Genomic DNA, 21,689 nt, shown 5'->3' with positions numbered 1-21,689 from the left:
AGGGTTTGTGAAGGTGGATGATGAAGTTGCTACCACTGCAATGCCAACACCAGAAGAGTTGCTGGGTACCAAACAAAACGATGATGTTTTTGTTACCAGCTACAGCGAAAGTGAAGCGCGCCGGCTGCCATATAAAAAAGATACCTGAAATGCATTGAACATAACAGAGAATGTGTTGGCCTGCAGTAACATTGATAAAGAAACAACTATTGCATTTGATAATGTCTATGCTGTAGTTAAAAATGCATATAGGACAAAAACTGTGCAAACAACATTAGATTCTTTAAATTAGATTAATTTATTAAAATGTTAATGGTTTGTTTGTCTCCTTTTAAATTAAGATTGTAATTCTTTTTACTGTGATACTAAAATATTGTATATATTAAAATATATACTGTACAATATTTTCATTTCTGTTAATATTGCTTTTATTTTAGTTTATCTTACAAATAAAATAAAATCTTTAAAAAATATGTTATTCCTATTACTGTACTGTTAGACAAGGCTTTTGTTTTTATTTTATTAATTTATTTTTTTTTGATTTATTATTCTTAGATATACAGTATGTAAAAAAAAAAAAAAAAAAAGTAAAATTTTGACACTTTTGGGGGACCTCGTTACTACAAACCTTGTTATTACAAAATGTGAAACTTTAGGTCATTTGAACTTTGTATTAACGAGATTCACTGTATTTTGACCTATTATAAGATTTTCTGTGGCAAAATACATGTTAAACTTATATGGCACAGATATGTTAAACTTACACTTAGCATCTTACCTAAATCACACCAAGAACATTGTTATTGTTATTGTTATTTTTGGTTTTTAGGAGCATTAGCAACTAAGGCCATATTGCTCCGGGATATGCAGTGGTCATTCCCTGACCTTTCCGCATCCTCCGTATTCGGTGGTGACAGGCTCGAACCCCGGTCTAATCAAGAAGCGTGTGCTACGCACTGCTGCTCCTTCCCACCTGGCTACGGAGGCACCTAACACCAAGAACAAATTACTGAAGTTAATTTCATTGAAAAGCAGTGACGTATCCTTCTTTTGAATAGTCAAATGTCAGTACTTACTCACTGACACTTTTTGTGACTAATAAATAATATTTATATATTTAAAGCATAATTTAAGTTTATATTTTTTTTCTGGGAACTGCTGTTTGCATTTTAAGGCAAATGTAGGTTGCAATATTTTTCTTCTTAGATTAGATCCCATGAAGCAACTTTAATCCCAAAGCTTAAAAAAAAGTTTAAAGATTAGGTTGAGAAAGAATAATTAATATTTAAAGACACACACAAAAATTGAGATCTGAGTATTTTTACAGAAAATTTCAGAAGTCATGATGTGCCTATTACATCAGTTTATCCATATGCCTAAAACAGGTGTGGAGGAGGAAAGTAAGCCAACTTTATTAAATGCCATTTCATTCACAAGTATAGAGCATGAAAGTCAGTAGTTGACATCATTAAAATACAAAGCAGTATATGAATTCTTTGTCATACTAACCAATCAGAAGTGCTTTTCCAGAAAAATTCCATATAATTCCATAATATCAGCAGTATTCCACAACAATATTCCATTTGCAGCAGTATACACAAGATATTATTCAACCACCATGACCACTTATAAAGTCATATATGTAATAGTTGACATCATTAAAATACAAAGCAGTATATGAATTCTTTGTCATACTAACCAATCAGAAATGCTTTTCCAGAAAAATTCCATATAATTCCATAACATCAGCAATATTCCAAAATATCAGCAGTATTCCACAACAATATTCCATTTGCAGCAGTATACACAAGATATTATTCAATCACCATGACCACTTATAAAGTCACATATGTAGGTAGTAATTACTTTTCATCACTTTACTAATTTCAGTGCTTTGTAACTGAAACTTATATGGTACATACATTGCTATGACTTACTCATTTGACAGTTTCATTGGTGACACCAAATGCAATTGAAAAGAAGAACAATATAACCAGAGGATCTTTCACAATGCCCTGTTGTGGAACTATTGTTATATAGTAGTAATTTTTAAGCAATTTTAACATTTCTAGCCTTTTATTATGGCAGATAAAAGAAAAAGTGATGTTTCTGGCAACAAATAGTCCAGCAAGCCTACAAATTTAGATATTAAGTGAAAAAAAAAAAAAAAAAAAAAAAAAAAAATCCCAGCATAATTCAGAATAAATTATCCTAAAATATCTTCAGACTAAAACAGTGATTCAGATGTCAACTGAAAACATTATCCAGCATAAAATTACTGGTTAAGTATTCTTCAATGTACACAGGTTTGATTATACATTTAGCACTCGTGGAACAAATGGCAAGTGACTTACACTGAGAGGCTATATTCCTTTGCATATTTTCATATCCCCCTTCAAGATATGGGGATATACACTTATACAATTGATAATGGACATAATTCCCACCTTATTTGAATATAATATTGCTGACATTTATGCTCTGTATTATTATTATTATTAGCCATATGGTGCAAGGAAGCCTGAGGCTTTTTCTGCACCAGCCAAAAAAAATTTGAGTTATCAAGAGAGAGAAAGAAAGAAAGAAAGAGAAAGAGAGAGAATCACCAAGAAACAGAAGAATAATGATATTCAAATCAGGATCCTAGGTGTGCCAAACCCATATTCACCAGATGTGAGCTCCTGGGATTGATTTAGCCAAATATTTGATTAAAGAAAGTCATAAATAGTGTATTGCTATTTAATCAGCTCGATATTGACACTTTTCTTGTACTAATAGTCCTTCACAGATATATGATGATCAATGTTAGTATTAGTTGCATAGCATAAGGAAGCCACAAGTTAGCATTAGCATTAGTAGAGGCATATGATGCAAGAAAGCAAGCTTATTCAGCATCAGCCAAAAAAAACAAAAAAAAAACACACCACTCCCATTTCACCCCTCCGTTCATTCGAAATACCTGTCCAGTTGAGCCTTAAATTTGTTTAGGCTATCAACTTCAACAGCAAGTGATGGAAGTCAGTTCCACCAACCAACCACCCGCTGGCCAAAGGCAAATTTCCGCACATCTATCCGACATCCGTCCTTCCTCAATTTGAATTTATGCCCTCTCAGGTGATTATTCTGAGCAAGATGAAGAATCCCATTGGCATTGAGCATGCTCAAACCATTCAAAGCCTTATACATCTCTATCAGATCACCTCGCCGGTGCCTAGTCTCCAGACTCTGTAATTTGCAAAACTTAAGCCTTTCTTCGTAAGAGCAACCGTTTGTTCCATTCACTAATCTTGTTGCCCTTCTCTGTACCCGTTCCAGCAACTCTACATCCTTCTTGAAATGAGGCCTCCAGACCTGTATACAGTACTCAAGATGTGGCCTAACCATTGCCTTATACAAGGGAATAATCACCTCCTTATCCCTGCTAGAAAAATTCCTGTATATCATTGACAAGACACCGTGAGCTACTCTTGCAGCTCGTCTGCACTGCTCAGAGAACTTCATATCTGCCTGCACAATTACCCCCAGGCCCTTTTCATTCTCCACCACTTTCAGTGTAGTACCGCAGAGTTGATACGTTGCTCTGGGGTTACTGTTTCCCATACGTAGTACTTTACATTTGTCAATGTTAAACTTCATTTGCCACCTCTCAGCCCATCTGTTCAACTTTTCCAGATCCTGTTGCAGCAGCATATCGTCAGTAGTTCCCTTAACAACCCTGCCAACCTTTGTATCATCTGCAAACTTGGACATTAAACTTGATATACCATCATCAATATCATTCATAAACACCATAAACAACAACGGACCCAACACTGAACCCTGAGGAACTCCACTAATAACATTAGTCCACGTTGAGCAGTGTCCATTGATTACCACTCTCTGTCTTCTGCCACTCAACCATCCCCTTATCCATAGCAGCAATTTGCCTCCAATGCCACACTGCTCCAATTTGTGCAGCAGTCTTCCATGTGCAACAGTATCAAAAGCCATTCTAAGATCCAAATATATAATATCAAAGTTATTCCCTGCATCCAGTTCTTTTGTGACTACATCATAGTAGTTTTTGTTGCACCAGTAATAAAATAAATAAATAATAATAAAAAGTTATATAAAGCCTCAACTATTGCTTACCGCAGTAATTAACAACTTTCTGGATAAAAGAAAACTTTCAGCAAACTAGCTCCAAATTTCAAGGTACTGTTCAACTTTTAGTTTTTAAATTTATTTATTTACCTTTTTTTTTTGAGGTTTGAAAACATTTTTTTGAAACCCCTCTGCTGGCATGGTCTGTAGAACATACATATTTTCCTGCAACTCTTTAGGGTGTTGGTATTAGATCACAAAAAATCTTCTCCCTAACACCCTCACTTTCTCCAGTAGGCATAAAATGCCTACTAGAGAAAGTGAGGGTTTTAGGGAGAAAGTGAGTGAGGATCTAGATATAGTAACAGTGTGTTATAGGCCTAATGACTCTGATGAGTACAACAAACAACTATACAGAGAAACAGAGTGGGCAAGTAAATCAGAATGTCTTATAATGGAGGATTTTAACTTCCCAGTTATTGGCTGGAACATGTGGGTTGGTCATTTGCACACTAGCAAGACTTTTGTGGATTTATTGGATGACCGTTTTCTACAGTAGCATGTTCGAGAGGCAACCAGAGAATGCCTTGATCTGATTATCAGTAGTGAATATTCATGCATTAAGAATCTGCAGATAAAGGAAGACGTGGGATTAACTTAAAGATGTAACTGCCATCAGGGATAAAGGGAAGGGTGAATTCCAAATGGGAAGCATTCAAGGAATTAATCTTGGAAGTTTATGGATGTCAGATGGCTTTTCATACCAACTAAGAAATACTGTTCAAAGTTCAGGCCTAAATGTATGTCAGATGAACTAATGAGACTTGTGGCAGAGAAGAAAAATGCGTGGGATGCAAACAAATTATCAGGCGACACAGAAGCTGATGGCAGATCAGTATGGCTTTTGAAAGGACTGATCCACCTTTGATGTGCATATCAAAGCCAAAGCTAACAATCATAGTGAATTTATCAAGAGATAGTAGGTAATGGTATTTTTAGATATTGAAAAAACCTTTGACACCCTGTGGAGGTATAGCATTCACAAAAACCTACATAATTTCAGCCTAAGAAGTTACTTGCCCAACTGATATAGAACTTTCTCAACCTTAAGACTTTCCAGATTCATTACCAGACTTTGTTATCCTCCATACATGTTCAAGAAGAAGATCTATTCTCTGTGCAGCATTATTCGCAGAGTAACCACCATGACCAGAGACAGTCCAAACACAGTTGAAGTATACTGCATACAGATGATTTCACTATTTTCTGTCACTGTCAAAATATGAGTTCCAGCTAGCCTTGATAAAAATCTGCAGTCTTTCTTTATAGACGGCCATAATTTATAGATTCCCACGGAGCATACAAATACAACTCCAATTGGTGATAAATAAACTAGAATGTTGGACTCTGCAAAATGTATATTGAACATAATAATAAAAACTGGGATCTGATAATTAAAAAAAATTATCAGATCCCAGTTTTTAATACCATGAGTTTTCTGATCACCAATTGGAGTTGTTGCAGCTATTTCTGTTAGTTTGGAGAGGAATATGTCTGAATGGGATACCAGATTTAACACAAGCAGGTGGTTTTGTGCTTTTGTTGAGTCTGCACATGTTATAGTTTCTTACCATAGGAGACACCTCGGGCTTAGGTGAGTTTCCTGTAGGCAGATACTAACAGGATCATATTGTTCAACTAGATTTGCTAGCCAGTCAATACTGCTACACAAGCTTTGGCAATTCTACTGCATTATATTCTGCATTAGTTTTAGACTGGAAGCTTGATATGACTACTACTTCATGGAGGTAAACTTTTATTGGTCCAGTTTAGGCTTATCTTCCTTTGGAAATGTAGGTCAACCATCATCCATGTCATTTTCTGCATGTAGCATTAGTTTCTTCTGTCTGGTCATCTGTTTCCATGTCAGTAACATTTGTTTTGTTCCCATAGAACAGTGTGCTCTGATTTGATTAGTTCCAGTGAGGCTGGTTCTCTGTAGGTACTATAGTGACTGGAGTATTCATATAATATATTAGCCAATATTGCAAAGGAAGACATGGGCTTTTGAATAAACTGGCCAAAAAAAAAAAAAGAGAAAAAGAGAAACAACAAATTATGCACTTCTCTCCCCCTGAAGGTCAATCCTTTGAATTTCTTCAAACTGTCAGCCTCAACTACCTGCAGAGGCAAACTTATTCCAACAATTGATGGCATACTGGCTAAAAGAAAGCTTCCTACAATCTAGTCTAAATCTCTTCCACTGTCATTTGAATTTATGGCCCCTAGTTCTGGAATTCTTTATAACAGTAAAAATTCTGCTTTAATTCATTTTACTAAGATCTCTCAAGAGTCTTATAAACCTCAATCAGGTCCCCTCTGAAGTGCCTGGTTGCCAAGCTCTGTAGCTCACATAATTGGAGTCTTTCCTTGTACAGTCGCCCTTTTGCTGATCTCCGAATGCAAGTTGCCTGTCTCTGGACCCTTTCAAGAAAGTCTTCTTTCAGTGTTATTATCTCATGGGCTGTGTCTGAGCATGTCTTTGTTTTGATGGGTGTGAGCACCAATCAGGACCAGGTGGACAGAAATATGTTCAGTGAAGAGAAGACATGTTTGAATGGCAACTGTTATGTAGCCTTTGAGTGGCTGTATAAGAGCATGCAGGTCTGACTGCTAAGATTTGTTTGTATTATTGAATTTTTTTCTCAAGTTTCCATAGTTCATAAGTCTTAGAGAAGGCCAGATGATTTCCTTTGCAATTTGGACAACCTACTGTAATCCTCAATCAGGAGGAGAAAGAGAGAGAGGAGGAGAAAGGCCATATTTTTGCATTTATAGCATCTTATTGGACATAAGATGCTATCAATGTCAAAAATGCATCATTAAATTCATCCTTATGTACCAAATGATGCAGTTTAACAGATGCATCATTAAGTTCATAAGGATAAATTCTACATAACAAACTACTCATAATCTACTTGATGCAAACTGCTTTTACAGTTTGAATCAAGCCAGGAGTACTGAAGGTAAGTATGATGCTGCATGGGGGGGGGGGTATTAAATTTCCATCATTTCTGGTCATAATTCGTTTAGCATGTGTAACTTTCTGACCGTTAAGCTCCTCAACTATTTTATCCTCTATGATAATTAACAAGTCTCATTCCATTATAACTCCCCTGGAGTTATTCAGGGTAGCATGAGGAGTGAATGAAACTGGGAGTCCATCAAAAGTTTTTTGCTTTAACAGTTGCTCTGAATCTCTAGGGTGAGATGTCTCTATTAGGAGATCCCCAGACAGAAGTCTTTTAACCATTTTTGGAGAGCTGGCTACTGCCTTAATACTTTTCTGTACAGGAAAAGGAGAAAGTTTATATAATGGCTGTGTACCCAATGAATGTATAATGAGGAAAGATGGTATTTCCCGCGAAGGTGAATTTTTTTTTTAACCCTTTTATGCTGTGAGACTCATCTTTTTCACTCATAATGTCTAGCTTAGAGCATGCTGACTATTAAATGCCAATGGCATCCACTTTTTTTTCTCAAAAGGCAAAAATAAGGGAACATAAATTTAGATTGAAAACAGATAGTTTCAGGAGAGATGCGGAAAAATTTGCTTTTAGCCAGAGGGTAACTGATCGTTGAAATATACTTTGATCTGGTGGTGTAGAAAGGGGTAGTCTGAATAAGGAGGGAAGGATTGGACAAATTATTGAAAGGAATGGATAAATGATGTGGACAATTGCTTTTGGCTGATTCTGTATAAGTTTCCTTGCATTATACCACTATCGTTGTAATCCTAATTTCAAAAATTTATTGGACAAGTCATGAAATCCAGTTTTGCTCCTTTTAGCCATGGATGTTGTCATTACACCCACATTTCTGGCCTTGACACATGAAGGCAGGAGTGGTACCACCAGTGACTAAGTGCTGTACAAAGTTAGTTTAGTCAGTAAAAATATTAATTAGTATACTAAGAAAAGAAAGGTGGATTTTCTTTCTGAGTTCTTATTTGATACTTTTAAGTACAAAATCGCTTACAGTAAACTGAAGAGAAAAAGGCACTAGAAATAAAACGGTTATATCCCTTAGACAGATCACACTATATATCACAGAAAATTGCTTGGCATTTGGGGCCTTACGCTCATGGTGGTGGAGAACAAAAAAAACTACGGATAGTTGTATATTCGAATAAGAAATTCTACAAGCTGCTAGAACAGCTCATGGGGGAGAGGAGGATCTGTCAATGACAGGCAGGAACTTTGCCAGTAAGGACAAAGAGGTGATTATCCCATTGTATAAGGAAACGGTTACACTCCACTTTGAGTACTCTATAAGGGTCTGGAAGCCTCATTTTATTAAGGATGTGGATCTGTTGAAATAAATGCAGAGAACAACAAGATTGGTACAGGACACAAAAGGTATTCTTATTAAACAAAAGAATTTAAGTTCTGCAAATTGGAGTTTGTAAACTAGGTACCTGTGAGGAGACCTGATTGAATTGTTTAAGGCTTTAAATGGACTGAGAAAATTAAATGCCAATGGCATCCGTACATTTTTTTTTTCTCAAAAGACAAAATAAGGGAACATAAATTTAAACTGAAAACAGATGGCTGCAGGAGGGATGTGCAAAAATTTGCTTTTAGCCAGAGGGTAACTGATAGCTGGAATATACTTCGATATGGTGTTTCAGAGATGGGTAGTCTGAATAAGGAGGGAAGGATTGGACAAACTGTTGAAGGGAATGGATAAATGATGTGGAATATTGCTTTTGGTGGTTGTTGTTGTTATTTGGTTTTTAGGAGCATTAGCAACTAAGGCCATATTGCTCCGTGAATATGTGGTAGTCATTCCTGACCTTTCTGCATCCTCCGTATTTGGTGGTGACGGGTTCGAACCCCGGTCTAATCAAGAAGCGTGTGCTACGCACTGTTGCTGCTCCTTCCCACCTGGCTACGGAGGCGCCCTATTGCTTTTGGCTGATTCTGTATAAGTGGAACCCTTGTTCAGTCTCCAGAACTAAGTTCCGGTCAACCCTTCCCCATCTCTTCCATCATGCAGTACAATTGATGTCTTTTGAGGTTATGATGAACGCCATGGTGAGATCCAAATTTCCTTACATTTCGAGGGTACAGCACTAAAACGGTGTTCGAATGCTGATCACCAGTTAGCATACCAGACCGAACCTATTGGTAACTCTCTAGGAGGCTTCCGAATCAGCTAGTGTAAAATCTTGCTACCTCTACTCTTCCAGATAGTGACTGGAGGGAGTCTGAGTAGTGTGTATGCCAGCAAGGACAAAGTCAGTAGGGAGGCATTATCAAGGCCACGTTATGTGAAGGATCTGGGTATATTCTTACCATGTGTATGCCATATCCAAAAATTTCATTACTTCATACAGCATGTCCCCCCCCCACGTTTTCTTACTATTGAATACACCATGAATTATCAAACTAATAGAGCAATAGTCAAACTTATTTGCAAAAAAGATCTAAACCTCCCAAACACATCCTAGTTCATTTCATAAATATATGTGGTCTCAGTTCTAATCTCAATGATGTCCATTTCCACTTACAGTCTGTCAAACTCCATGTATTTTTTCTGACAGAATCTCAGTTATCGGCTGATTCAACCAATGCTCATCTCGGTTGCCCAAATTATTTGCTGTATGATTCCTTTTGCCTCAAAGGTGGTACTTGTGTATATGTTCATTTCAATATTCCCTGTCAGAGACTTGGTAACTTGGAACTGCCTCTTTTTGATCTTCTCTGGCTTAAAATCTCTCTACCTCATTATGTTAAATTCATCCATTGTCTCTACCGTTCTCCCAATTCCACTAATCACTTGGAACTCTTTGACTTCCTCTCTTTGCAACTTGACTTTCCCCAGTCCAACTTTCCTAACAGTGAGATAATTTTCCTTGGTGATTTTAATGTTCACAACTCCAGCTGGCTTCTGTTTCATAGTCACACAGACCCAGCTTGTCAAGATGCTCAGGCTTTTGCAATTGCTAATGACCTCACACAGATTGTCCATTTACCTACCAGATTACTGGACAATCCTAACCATACAGCCAACACGCTTGATCTTTTTCGACCCGTTGACCCTTCTAAGTATACAGTTGAAGTGAGTGGTCCTTTAGGCACCTCAGATCACAACTTGGTGATTATCTCTTCTCCAATGGAGCCTTAACCTCATGGCTATTCCCAACCTCGTGTTGTTTGGCATTACAAGAATGCAAAATGGGATGACATGAAGATTTCTTTTCTTCTTTTCCTTGGTCGGATTACTGTTTCAAAACTCCTGATGTCAACGTTTGCTCAGATCGTGTCAGTGAAATTATTCTTGTAGGAATGGAATCCTTTATTCCACGCTCAAACTTTAAAATCTTGTCCTTTATCTAAACCTTGGTTTTCCAATAAATGAGCTAAGGCTGTTCAAGAGAAGAACGTTGCATATCGTAATTGGCAAGTTTCCAATTCTTCAGTTTCATTTTCTGCCTACACCTATTCTGGGTGTAGTAGACTTTTTTCCTACATGAACCAAAAAAAATAAATAAATAAAATAATCAATAGAATATTCATATTCCCAGGGTAACCAGCCAGTTCTGCATTGAACTTATGCAAACTCAGTGCCTCTGCAATGCTGGGAGCTAACTTATTTCAGCACAACAACCCACTGCCCATAAGTAAACTTTATGAGATCCAATTTTCTGTTATTACTTGATATTTTATATTTAGGCCCACTGGCTCATGTATCACCTATAAGGGGGAGCAGTCTTCGTCATTCATTTTGCTCAACTCCTTCAATGTCTTATATTAGCATTAGCTTTAGTAGAGGCATATGACCAAGAAAGCAAGCTTATGCAGCATCAGCCAAAAAAAAAAAAATAAAATAAAAAACCCACTCCCATTTTACCCCTCCATTTGTTCGAAATACCTGTCCAGCTTAAATTTATTTAGGCTATCAACTTCCACAACAAGGGATGGAAATCTGTTCCACCAACCAACTACCTGCTGGCTAAAGGCGAATTTCCACACATCTATCCTACATCTGTCTTTCCTCAATTTGAATTTATGCCCTCTCAGGTGATTATTCTGAGCTAGAGGAAGAATCCCATCAGCATTGAGCAAACTCAAACCATTCAAGTCTTTATACACCCCAATCAGATCACCTCGCAGGTGCCTAGTCTCCAGACAATGTAATTTAAAAAACTTAAGCCTTTCTTTGTAAGAGCAACCCTTTGTTCCATTCACTAATCTTGTTGCCCTTCTCTGTACTCATTCCAGCAGCTCTACATCCTTCTTGAAATGAGGCCTCAAGACCTGTATACAGTACTCAAGGTGTGGCCGGACCATTGCCGTATACAGGGGAATAATCACCTCCTTATCCTTTCTAGAAAAATTCCTGTATTTCATTGACAAGACACCATGAGCTACTCTTGCAGCCCATCTGTACTGTTCAGAATATATTTCAATCAGATCTCCCTTTAGATGTCTAGTTGTCAAACTTTGCAGTCCACACCTTCCAAGCCATTATTGATATGTACATTGATTTCCACTCATAATTGGAATCTCCATCTCCACCACAACTGTAGATTTGAGAAAATGTGGTTTTTTATATTTCTATGCCAAAATTTTATAATTATAATTTAAAATTTTATAATCCTTGTTTTTTTTTTTTTTTTTTTTACACATATATGTATGTAAAACTAAACTGCATATATGCAGTTTGGTTTAGTCTCCTTAATCAAATAACATGACAATTATTGTTCCCCCCCCCCAGCCACCTTCCACAGATCACACATAAGGGTCTAATGGAGAATGCCAAATTTAGGTGGCCTAGGACCCTGGTATGCATATTTTGGGGAAATATTTTAAAATATTTTTATATAATACTAAATATTTTAGGAATAGAGGGCCTAAAAATAAGGTTGTAGAGGGCTCTGGAACCAAATGTGTTGTTAACCTAAGTCTGAAATAATAATGCTTTAAATTGCACTTAATTTTTTTTTTTATTATTATTTTGTTTGCACAATACTAAAAATTTACTGTTATAATACAAACATTCTTTCTTCCATAATTTTTACTATAATTATGAAAACTTACCTGAAAATATATATTCCACAAATCATCACACGACACACACATGTTTGTGTAATTTGGACCTAAAAATTATTGTAAAACAATTTGAAATTTATAATCACAAAAAACAATAATTAATTTTTTTTTAAAGACTATATAATTAATTCTTGGTTTGCTCTGCATTTAACACTTCCCTGTGCAAAAGATAGCTAATTACACAGCAACATGCATATCAACCAACTATACACCAAATCTAATTTTTAAGATGAATAGCTCACTTGTCAAAATTACATGGATGGATGTTTGTTGTTTGGAGCATTAGCACCTAAGGCCATATTGCTCCAGAGATATGTGGTGGTCATTTTCTGATCTTTCCGTATCCTCTGTATTTGGTGGTCACGGGCTCAAACCCCGGTCTAATCAAGAAGCGTGTGCTACGCACTGCTGCTCCTGCCCGCCTGGCTACGGAGGCGCCATCAAAATTACATGGATTTCTGGCATTTCATTTTCTACAATTCTGGCTATTTACCATTCATCTATCAGGTGACAGATGAATCTACCATTACCATTTATATTTACCATTTATCTATCAGGTGATATTATACCTGAAAGAAATATCATTGCATAAAATGGAACAACCACTACCTGCTCAACTACCAACATCCAGTTATTTTGTCTTCTATTGCTTCTCTCATAAAATCAACTTTTGGCATCAGAAATGCTGACAAATTATTTCAAAAATGATGGCAACAAAATACATATTATTACAACAGAATGGCTTCATTCAATACAGCTTTGTTACACAAGAAAGACTGTATTCTTTATAACATTGATGAGCTTTTATCACAAGGGTTGTCAAATTTAGATGAAGCTAAACTCTTGTTAAAATAAATGAATTTAAAAATTATTCTTGGAAATCATGTGCTGAAGTAGCCAAGTAGGAACATAAGTGAATTTCATCTTGTAGACATCAAGGACATCGAGCATCAAGGGACAGACAAAATTTCCTTGTTATAACCATTGCTCACTATATCAGTGATGAGTTAAATCTACCTCCTATTTTTTAAATTCTCAATAACTTGATAAAAATATAGATTCAAAAAGCAAAAGAAATATTAGAGAGAAAAATAATACAGTATTAGTACATACCTACATATTATTTGTATTAATATGCTTGTATTCAGTTTATATATCGATCCAGCCAACTGTTATTACATGCAAAATTGTCGCATCCAAATTGTTAAGCAACTTTTTCCGCTTGGGCTTCCCAGATCAGACTGTCTTTTGAAAATCCAGCACTTCTTTGTGTAGTGAACCATTGAAGCAATGGTGTTTGTATTTGTAATTGGTGTTTGTAACCTCGCACTTTCTAATTTTGTTTAAATCAGTTATGTTCTTTTCCAGTGCTGATATGTAAACGTGTTTATTCTTCCACAATGCCATTACTGTTGAAAAGTACAAAAACTTTTTACACACTTCAACATTTTTTGCACCACGTTCTAACTCGCAAATAATTTCAACTTTTTCACAAATTGAGAGACACTTTATTTTGTTAGTAGACATGTTTCCGAAGGAAGGGTTTGTTTCTAACTGATTTTATTTAAAATGACAGTAAAGTGATCTGCATACAAAGTTCTTAGAAATCCCGAAATGCATATAAAGTTCTTAGACGTCCTGTTAACAAAATTCTTAGAAGTCCCGAAATAAATTTATGGTTCAATGAATAGAAGACGATCTGTAAATAAGATAATGTGACAAGCAGAATGCCAATGCACTATTGTATAGCCCCATCCCTGAAAGAAGGTCATAAACCAGCCGCTAATCCAATGCAATGCGGGTAGTCATAAAAGCTAAGTCACCCTTTTCATTTTTGTCTATTCCAAGAATTGGGTATTTTCGACCCCAAGAAATTAAGAATGTTTGCATAGTTACCCAAATTTGTACGGTATATCCAGGTAGTATCTCATTATAACAGTGAGCGATTGTATGGGAATATGCGTAAATTAAAATCATTATTGCTTTTTGCTCGTTACAGCCATGATCTTTTTATTTCTGTGCTCATTATAACCAAGTTCAACTATAGTTAACTTTGACAAATCAATCTCATGAAAATTCCACTCACTCACTCAGTTATGAAGTAAAACTGGATGAGAGTATGTAAGTACAGGGAAACTTCTTTTTGTAAATAAAAATCTGTACTGTTTTCAGTTTTCAAGGTAAATACCAAAGAAGCAATCCAAAGTCGTTCAAAATTTGGGTCACTGCTTCATTAAGGTCAACTTCAACAAGACAGTATATCCATCTGACTTCTGCTTCTACCACAGTGCATTCTGTACATACACAGACAAAATAAAATCATAGTTGCAAATATTGACTATAATTTGTTGACAAATATTTGAATAAGTAAACTGGATGCCTATGGATAAAGCAAGAATCAGAAGTTCTACTTCACCAGAATTAAACTTAGATATGGAAAAGAAACAAATGCCAGTATCATAAATGCTCCAAGAGTACTAAAATGCCATCATGTTTAATTTGTAATCTCATGTTCTGCTGAAGTTGTAACATACTCAGTGTTTTTAATGGTGCAAGAATATCCAAGAATGTAAATATATATGAAACTACGAAGACACAGAAAATAGAACATTAAGCCTTAAAAATCCACCAAGTCTTATTATTTGAGATGCAATGGATAAAGAAATGGTAGTGCTTTTAACTGTTTAAATATCACATATTTGTGTTCTATTTGATTTGAATTAGTCATATTCCATTTTGTTTTAAATAAACATTTTCATAAAATTTTGTTTTACTTTTCATCCTATTGTGTCCTAATACTATCTAAACATAATTGCCAGTGTGAATGTAGGATGGTTATTGATAATCCAGTTGACATAGCTGATTAAGTGAATGGAAACTTTGCATCAGTCTCTACAGATGAAAGTTCCTTCTTGGCAAGATCAGAGAGTGAATGTCTGAACACTTTAAAATCAGTAGTATGAATATTATAGAGCAGGGATGAGCAACCTTTTTAAATGGCGGGCCAAATAAAATGTCTATGAGGTACATGTGAGCCGACAAAATTTTTTTTTAGGATTATTAAAATGGTGTATAATGAAAAAATTGTCATAAACAGCTTTATGTTACTTATTGTATTGTAATATTTATACATACTCGTACATGTAATTAGTTTTATTAATAAGAAAAATGAAATACAAATTCAAGATAAAATTGCAAAAATATAATTAGAGTATTCAATTATAAAAAAATTAAATCGAAAATTATTATAATTTCAAAGATTTTATAAAATCTTAATAATCTTAGATTTTCAATTACGCATTGTGATAGGTTTCAATAAATATTGTCATAAAAATAAAACAGTAAATCCTCTCCAAATTATTTACTTTTATCCGTCGATTATTCACTGACATTTGCCATTGAAACACATGATACACTGCAATCACATTCTGCAGAGCCGAGAGTCTGGGAACCACTACTGACTGCGTGGAAGTCTATGCCTGCTTACCAGTGTTGCCAGAAGATATGCTTTCTTACCGTTTGGCAACACCGCTGCTTCCTCAGGTCATGATATATAGCACAAATTCAAATGATTCATTAGATTTCACACAATCAAAATGTCAAAAACAATTTAATAAATGCAAATATAATAAAATTACAATAAACATAATTTCATGATACATATTCTTTGGCAAGCCATTTATAATATAATATTTTGAAAATGACTGTGGGCCGGATTATGCACATTTGTGGGCCAGAGTTGGCCTGCTGGCTGGAGGTAGCCCATTCCCTCTATAACAGGGAGTGGTTGCTAAAACTGGAGCATGAAGGCAAGTAATGGTCCTGAAAATGTATCAAACCATTATCATAGACTGGAAAAGTTCCAATGTACAGCCAGTTCTACTATAACATGCATTTTAGCAACGCGACTGATATATTAGGGAATGATGCGAGTATAAAGTGATTTTTGCATTGGCTTATGTGCAATTTCATCTGCGAGTAACACCAGGTGAGTGCAAAACCCGGCATCAAGTTGAACATAGCAACCTGCGCAGCAATACATACAAGTTTATGAAGCTTAAAAAATTTCAAATGTGTGAGAGCTATGTTTCCCATTTACTGTAGTGGTATTGGTCGGAGACACACTGTTGTCATTCACTGTAATCACAAGATGATATTGTAGGCCAGCTCACATTTTTCTGTTTGAACAGAAATTTTGTGGGGTAGGATAGTGTGAACGGAAGAGCACATTTCTAGAGGTCACTACCATAAAACAATAAAAACAATTTGCAGTTCCAGGTTTATTGGGCTATTCTTTAAGTGCAATCTAGTTATAAATGGGTAGTAAACTTGATCTTATTGCATTTTCAATAATACGGATAGCTGGAATTCTGTGGGTTTTTACATTATTATGATGAAATGTGTTTCCCTTTCAATTAAATCTCCAATCATATAAAAAACATAAATAAATTTTCAGAATCTTCTCTTCATTCCTATTTTTTAAGCTTCCTACTTTTTTACTCCGTATTTCACTTGTGAAATTTATGCGTGCTGTGTTCATCGTTATTGATTGTTTATCTTTTTTACTGTTTTAAATTTTATGATCCAAAAAAAAGAAAAGTCAGTGAACAGAAATATCAATTAGTATGTATATATTACAATGCTATTTCACTGTAATATTTATTTATTTATTAGAAATTTAAGATATTTAAACCTGTGTTAGCAATTTTATTGGGTTTCTAAGTTTTTTTAGTTTTACTTACCAGACTGAACATTTTTTTTGAGCACTCTGTCCCATCCCTATTTTTTCCATAAACTCTGTTGTTTTTAATGCGCGAAATACCATAATGCAGAGATTTTTAGAAACATATACTGTGTTCCTGAGCAGAACTGACTGTATCACAAATCCATAAAGGTAATTCCAAGACTGAAGTGGGTAATTAGAGACCAGTCAATCTGACTTCAGTGATAGGGAAAATCATGGAGGCAATGATTATGAATGCAATACAGGGCCAGCCGTAGCCTAGTGGTCAGGCGCGCGGGTGCATAAGTACACGTGCCTTGAGTGACCGGGGTTCAAACCTGTGACTGCTGAATATGGTGCTGTTTCTTGTATTCTGTCTGTCTTGTGAACTCCTCTGACCGTTTGGTCGTCCCAGAGTATAAACAGAAAATTTATTTATTTATCTAAAAGGAATGGTTTTTTTTCAGTGGTACACAGCCCAGTACTGTTAAGGGAAAATTTTGCTTAACAAAATTTATAATTTATTATAAATTTTGTAATTCACATTTTGTATACAATGTAATTCACAAACTGGATGAAAGAAATAACTTTGACATTGCTTAGCTGGACTTCGGTAAAGCATTTGACTTGGTCCACACGAGAGACTACAATATATGCTGGAACATATTGGATCACAAGTAAGGTTCTTAGGTGGATTATGGGATGAACATACCACAGGAGTCAAAGGAATTATAATTAATGATTTCACTTCATAATAGGCCAAGATTATAAGTAGCGTCCCAGAGAAATTGGTGACTGGACTGCTCCTGTTTCTGATTTTCTTAAATGACATTAATGGGACGTAGGGCATGATGAATTTTCAGATGTGGAGGATTGGCTAATGACCAATGCCAAACACAACTCCTTTGGAACTGCCCGCACATGCTTCAGGGATTGTCATATAAATGCAACTATGTTTTAATGTTTCAAAATACAAAATTCCACACTTAGGAAATATTAGCTCAAAATAATTTATACAGTTTGAGAGGTTTAATTAAAAAATGACAGAAGAAAAATAGGGTATGATAGTTAGAATACAAGAAAATAAAGAAAACATGAAGTTTTTTGTGCAATGCAGACAGGCAGAGAGGAGGGACTGCACAGTCCTGTTGATAATTTATTAAACAAGTGCTTATATAGATAAGATTATAGTTCCACTCTGCACAGTAACTGTGAGACTGCAGTTGTAACACTGTGTCAAGGTGTGGAAGCTTCACCTCAATAAAGACATTGATTTTCTTGAAAAAAAGTTCAATGAGAGAACATTTTAACCTAATGGTTAAGATATGCACATATGAGAAGAGCTTTGAATATGTGGACTACAGCACTCGTTAACTAAGTACCTCAGAGGATATCTGACTGAGGTTTATAAGACTGTGAGAAGTAACAGTTAAATGAATGTAAGCGAAATTTTCATGGTATTAAATAAGGACTAGAACCAGGGAACTTAAATTCAAATAAGTGAAAAACGTTATAGAGTGGACTATAGGAAGTTTTACTTAGCTAGTAAGTTGTTAAACCCATTGCAGAACCAGATTAATTTCACTGTCTTCCTTATGCAGTTCAGCTCGAGAAAACAAAAAACTGCTACTCGAAATCTGATGTGCAGATCATTTATTTTTGGGCTTTCATAAGGTAACAGGGCTTTATTTATGCCCACTGTCTAGGGCTGATAATTTTGTAGGGGCCCGTTATAACACATGGTCCAAGTTCTGTTGTAATAGATAATGTAATAAATTGCATTATATTTTGAAATTAGACAACTGCAAGCAGTTTCTTTAGAATGCAATACATGCTACAGCCATTATGCTATTTTTTTTTTAAAAATGAAAAGAGGATATTAACATTCAGAAAAAACATTATTTGATTTCAAATATTTGTGAGGTTCCCTCTGTTGGAGCCTGTAAACAGTTAGTTTGTCTGTAGTATGTTTATAACTACTTGCATTTGCAAATTGCAAGTCTAAGACCTACAATTTTCTTTCTTTCTTTTTCTTTACTGGTGCAGTCAAGGTCTCTGCCTTATTTTTACTGTATGGCCAATACTAATATCAACATTAAAACCCATTCCTGTCATCTTCAACAATCCTTAGACCAATTTCTATGTAAGAATGAATACTTTCATTGGGGAGTCTGACTTTCCTCTGCTTAAGCGTATTGCATAACTGTCTCAGTTGTATTAAAAAAAAAAAGTCCTTTTTTCGCTCTCAAATTACTTTTCTTCTAAACAGCTGGTAACTGTATGAATTATAAAGCTGCACTACAATGGTATATGCATTGATATATCTGAGGTGGTGCCCCCAAAATCTCTTTGAAAATACTAGAAGCAAAGCAAAAGAGAACAGTCACATTTGTTAATAATTATTCTCTCACATATTACTCTACTCTCTATTGTGCAGACATTCAGTTTCTGCTGCATGCCTTTTCTAATTTTATGTCTTCTTCTAAGCTAGTTCAAATGTGTGGATCAGCTACATACCAGGATATGGTTCCATAATATATATATATATTTTTTTTATTTTAAGAAAACATTAAATTTTTTTTTTTATTTTTTTAAATTTTATTTACACGTCACTTATATGCTGGATCATTTACAAGAAGAGAATGGCAGCAGGGAAATGGACTGGAAGAAAAACAGATATTATTTAATACACTGTCAAATAAAATTGAAAATGCACGTAATACATGTGAGGTAATAGCTGGATAAAGAAGAAAATAAGAAAGATCATTCAAAGCAAAACAATTACATTTAACTTATAAATTAATGATAAAAAAATTCATCAGTTTTTTATTTACTTATTACCTGGTTGTAGTTCCATCTCCTTCAGTAATGTCATCCTTTTGCGATATGTTTGATTGTATGCTGCAGCTAAAAAAAGTTACCGAAGTGTTAATCAAAGGAATATATCCACCATTTGAGCTACTTGCAAAATGCACGAGATCTTAACCTATCTTAAGATTAACCTATCGCATTTTTTTACAAGTGTATCTCTATCTTAATACTGGTTGTAGAAGTATTATAAATTTATTATAAAAAATAACATTATAAAAAACAAAAGAACAGAAAAGCAGGTACATAAAAATTTGAAGTATACTGAAAATAGAAAATCAAGCAAGTAATTAATGCAATTTCTGGTACCAGTGTTCTCCACAAAATTATATTTTAATTCTATGCACTGCAATTGATTAGGCAGTTGGATAGCCAATCGCTGACATAACAGGAGCTGGCAAATAAAATACTAATCATCAGAATAATGTAATCCACAAATTACTGAATTAATGAATTACAGTGATTATGTGAGAAATCCTTTAGAAAGCTATACATTGTTAATTTATAGTACAGTGTCATCAAGTGATGCAAGATGAATTCTGGTTAGACTGCTGAATTAAATAACTTAAAGATTTGGAAAGCATATTATTGGAGAAAGCAAGAGATCATTGGGGGGGGGAAGGTTTTTTTATTATTTTTTTTAAAACTATAATTTGGATCTGAAGTTTTACACAATAAACTGCACTGTATCACAATTCAGATTAATTTAAAATCAAGTTTAATTTAACACTATATTAAGCCTCCACAAATTTTCCATATTGACATCGAATTACTGTCTATGTGAATGCAGTGTACCTATATACCTACCAAGAGGTGGGTTCATCCACTAGCGAGAGGAGTGACAGTGTCGCAATGCCCAGGAACCCCATGAATTCTGCCCTTTCAGTGTAAATTTTTTTTAAATGAAAGGAAACAAAGACATCTACAATGTATGAATGCTTAATGTATATTTATTAAATTAACCTAAATTATGACAGACACAGTCTTGTTTTTCTTGTAGGGTAAATGTTTATCTGTTATACTGCTTATCCCTGCATTCACTATACTTTCCTTCAACTATTTTGTTTTAAATCACAGGATTGTTTATTTGAATAGTATGCTTTCTAAGATTAGCACAGCTTGGATTTTTCTGTCTGTGAATCTCTGTTTAGATTATTGTGCCAGGACTTGGGCATAAAAATTGAAAATGTTGAGTTTATAAAAATGATTCTGATATGCAGCCTTGGATGTCAACAGAATTTCAAAGTTTCATGAGAAAGAGATGTGAACCAAGTTCTTGTTTTTCACCTGGCTAAATGTCCTTCATGCTCAGCACAGCTATTGATATTCAGATGTCCAAAGACAACTGCATATCATTTCTCTCTTCTATCTGGTGAAAGAAGAGTGAAGTTATATGTAGTGCTTGAAAAGTTAATTGACAGTATTCAAAAAAATTCCAATTGAAAATGGTGTGCTGTTAACTGATGAAGTATTTTATTAACTTGGCATTTACAATGTTTAGCAATAAAGTTTCAGGATTGAGTCAATTTAAAAATATATATAATGTTAGGATAAAAAAAAAAAGCCTTTAATATTTTTAAAAGCAACATATAAAATGTAGTCTAATGCTGTACAATGAGAACCAATTCCCTTATTCTTGAAACTGAAGCCTTGCTTGGTAAATTCTTTTAACCAAACAATCCAAAGCTTAAGCACCGTACTCCTTATTCACTGTCTTATCTAGTAAAATAAATTCCTTGTGAATGATTCCATTGCTATAAAAGAAACTCTTTGTTTATCATCACCCATAATGAAGATAAGCAAGGGAGGATCATTGTTAACAGTTTGAATAAGTTCTCTGAATGCTTCAAATCTTGGCAGTTTTTGTACATTAGTCAAATGCAGGATAAACAAAAGAT

At 34.9% G+C, this 21,689-nt stretch overlaps 1 protein-coding gene across 2 annotated transcripts in view; it reads right to left on the bottom strand.

The window, feature by feature from the left end:
- The window catches only part of LOC150076406 (general transcription factor 3C polypeptide 3), a 327,130-nt gene that overhangs the window by 111,193 nt on the left and 194,248 nt on the right, over nt 1-21,689 (bottom strand). For both annotated transcript variants that reach the window (XR_016547855.1, XM_090388164.1), the window contains exons 18-19: nt 19,765-19,830; nt 12,189-12,247 (exon numbers count right to left, since the gene is read on the bottom strand). Coding sequence is in view for 1 of the 2 variants with exons in the window: in XM_090388164.1 (XP_090244290.1) it covers nt 12,189-12,247; nt 19,765-19,830 (125 nt within the window). In the remaining variant the exon portion in view is untranslated. The remainder of the gene's footprint in view (nt 1-12,188; nt 12,248-19,764; nt 19,831-21,689) is intronic.

The sequence above is a fragment of the Mastigoproctus giganteus genome, chromosome 13 (assembly GCF_048544385.1).
Source record: "Mastigoproctus giganteus isolate SK-2022 chromosome 13, ASM4854438v1, whole genome shotgun sequence".
NCBI classification, from domain to species: Eukaryota; Metazoa; Arthropoda; class Arachnida; order Uropygi; family Thelyphonidae; genus Mastigoproctus; species Mastigoproctus giganteus.
Note: the sequence above shows the minus strand (reverse complement) of the source record. Positions and strands in the feature narration are given on the sequence as shown.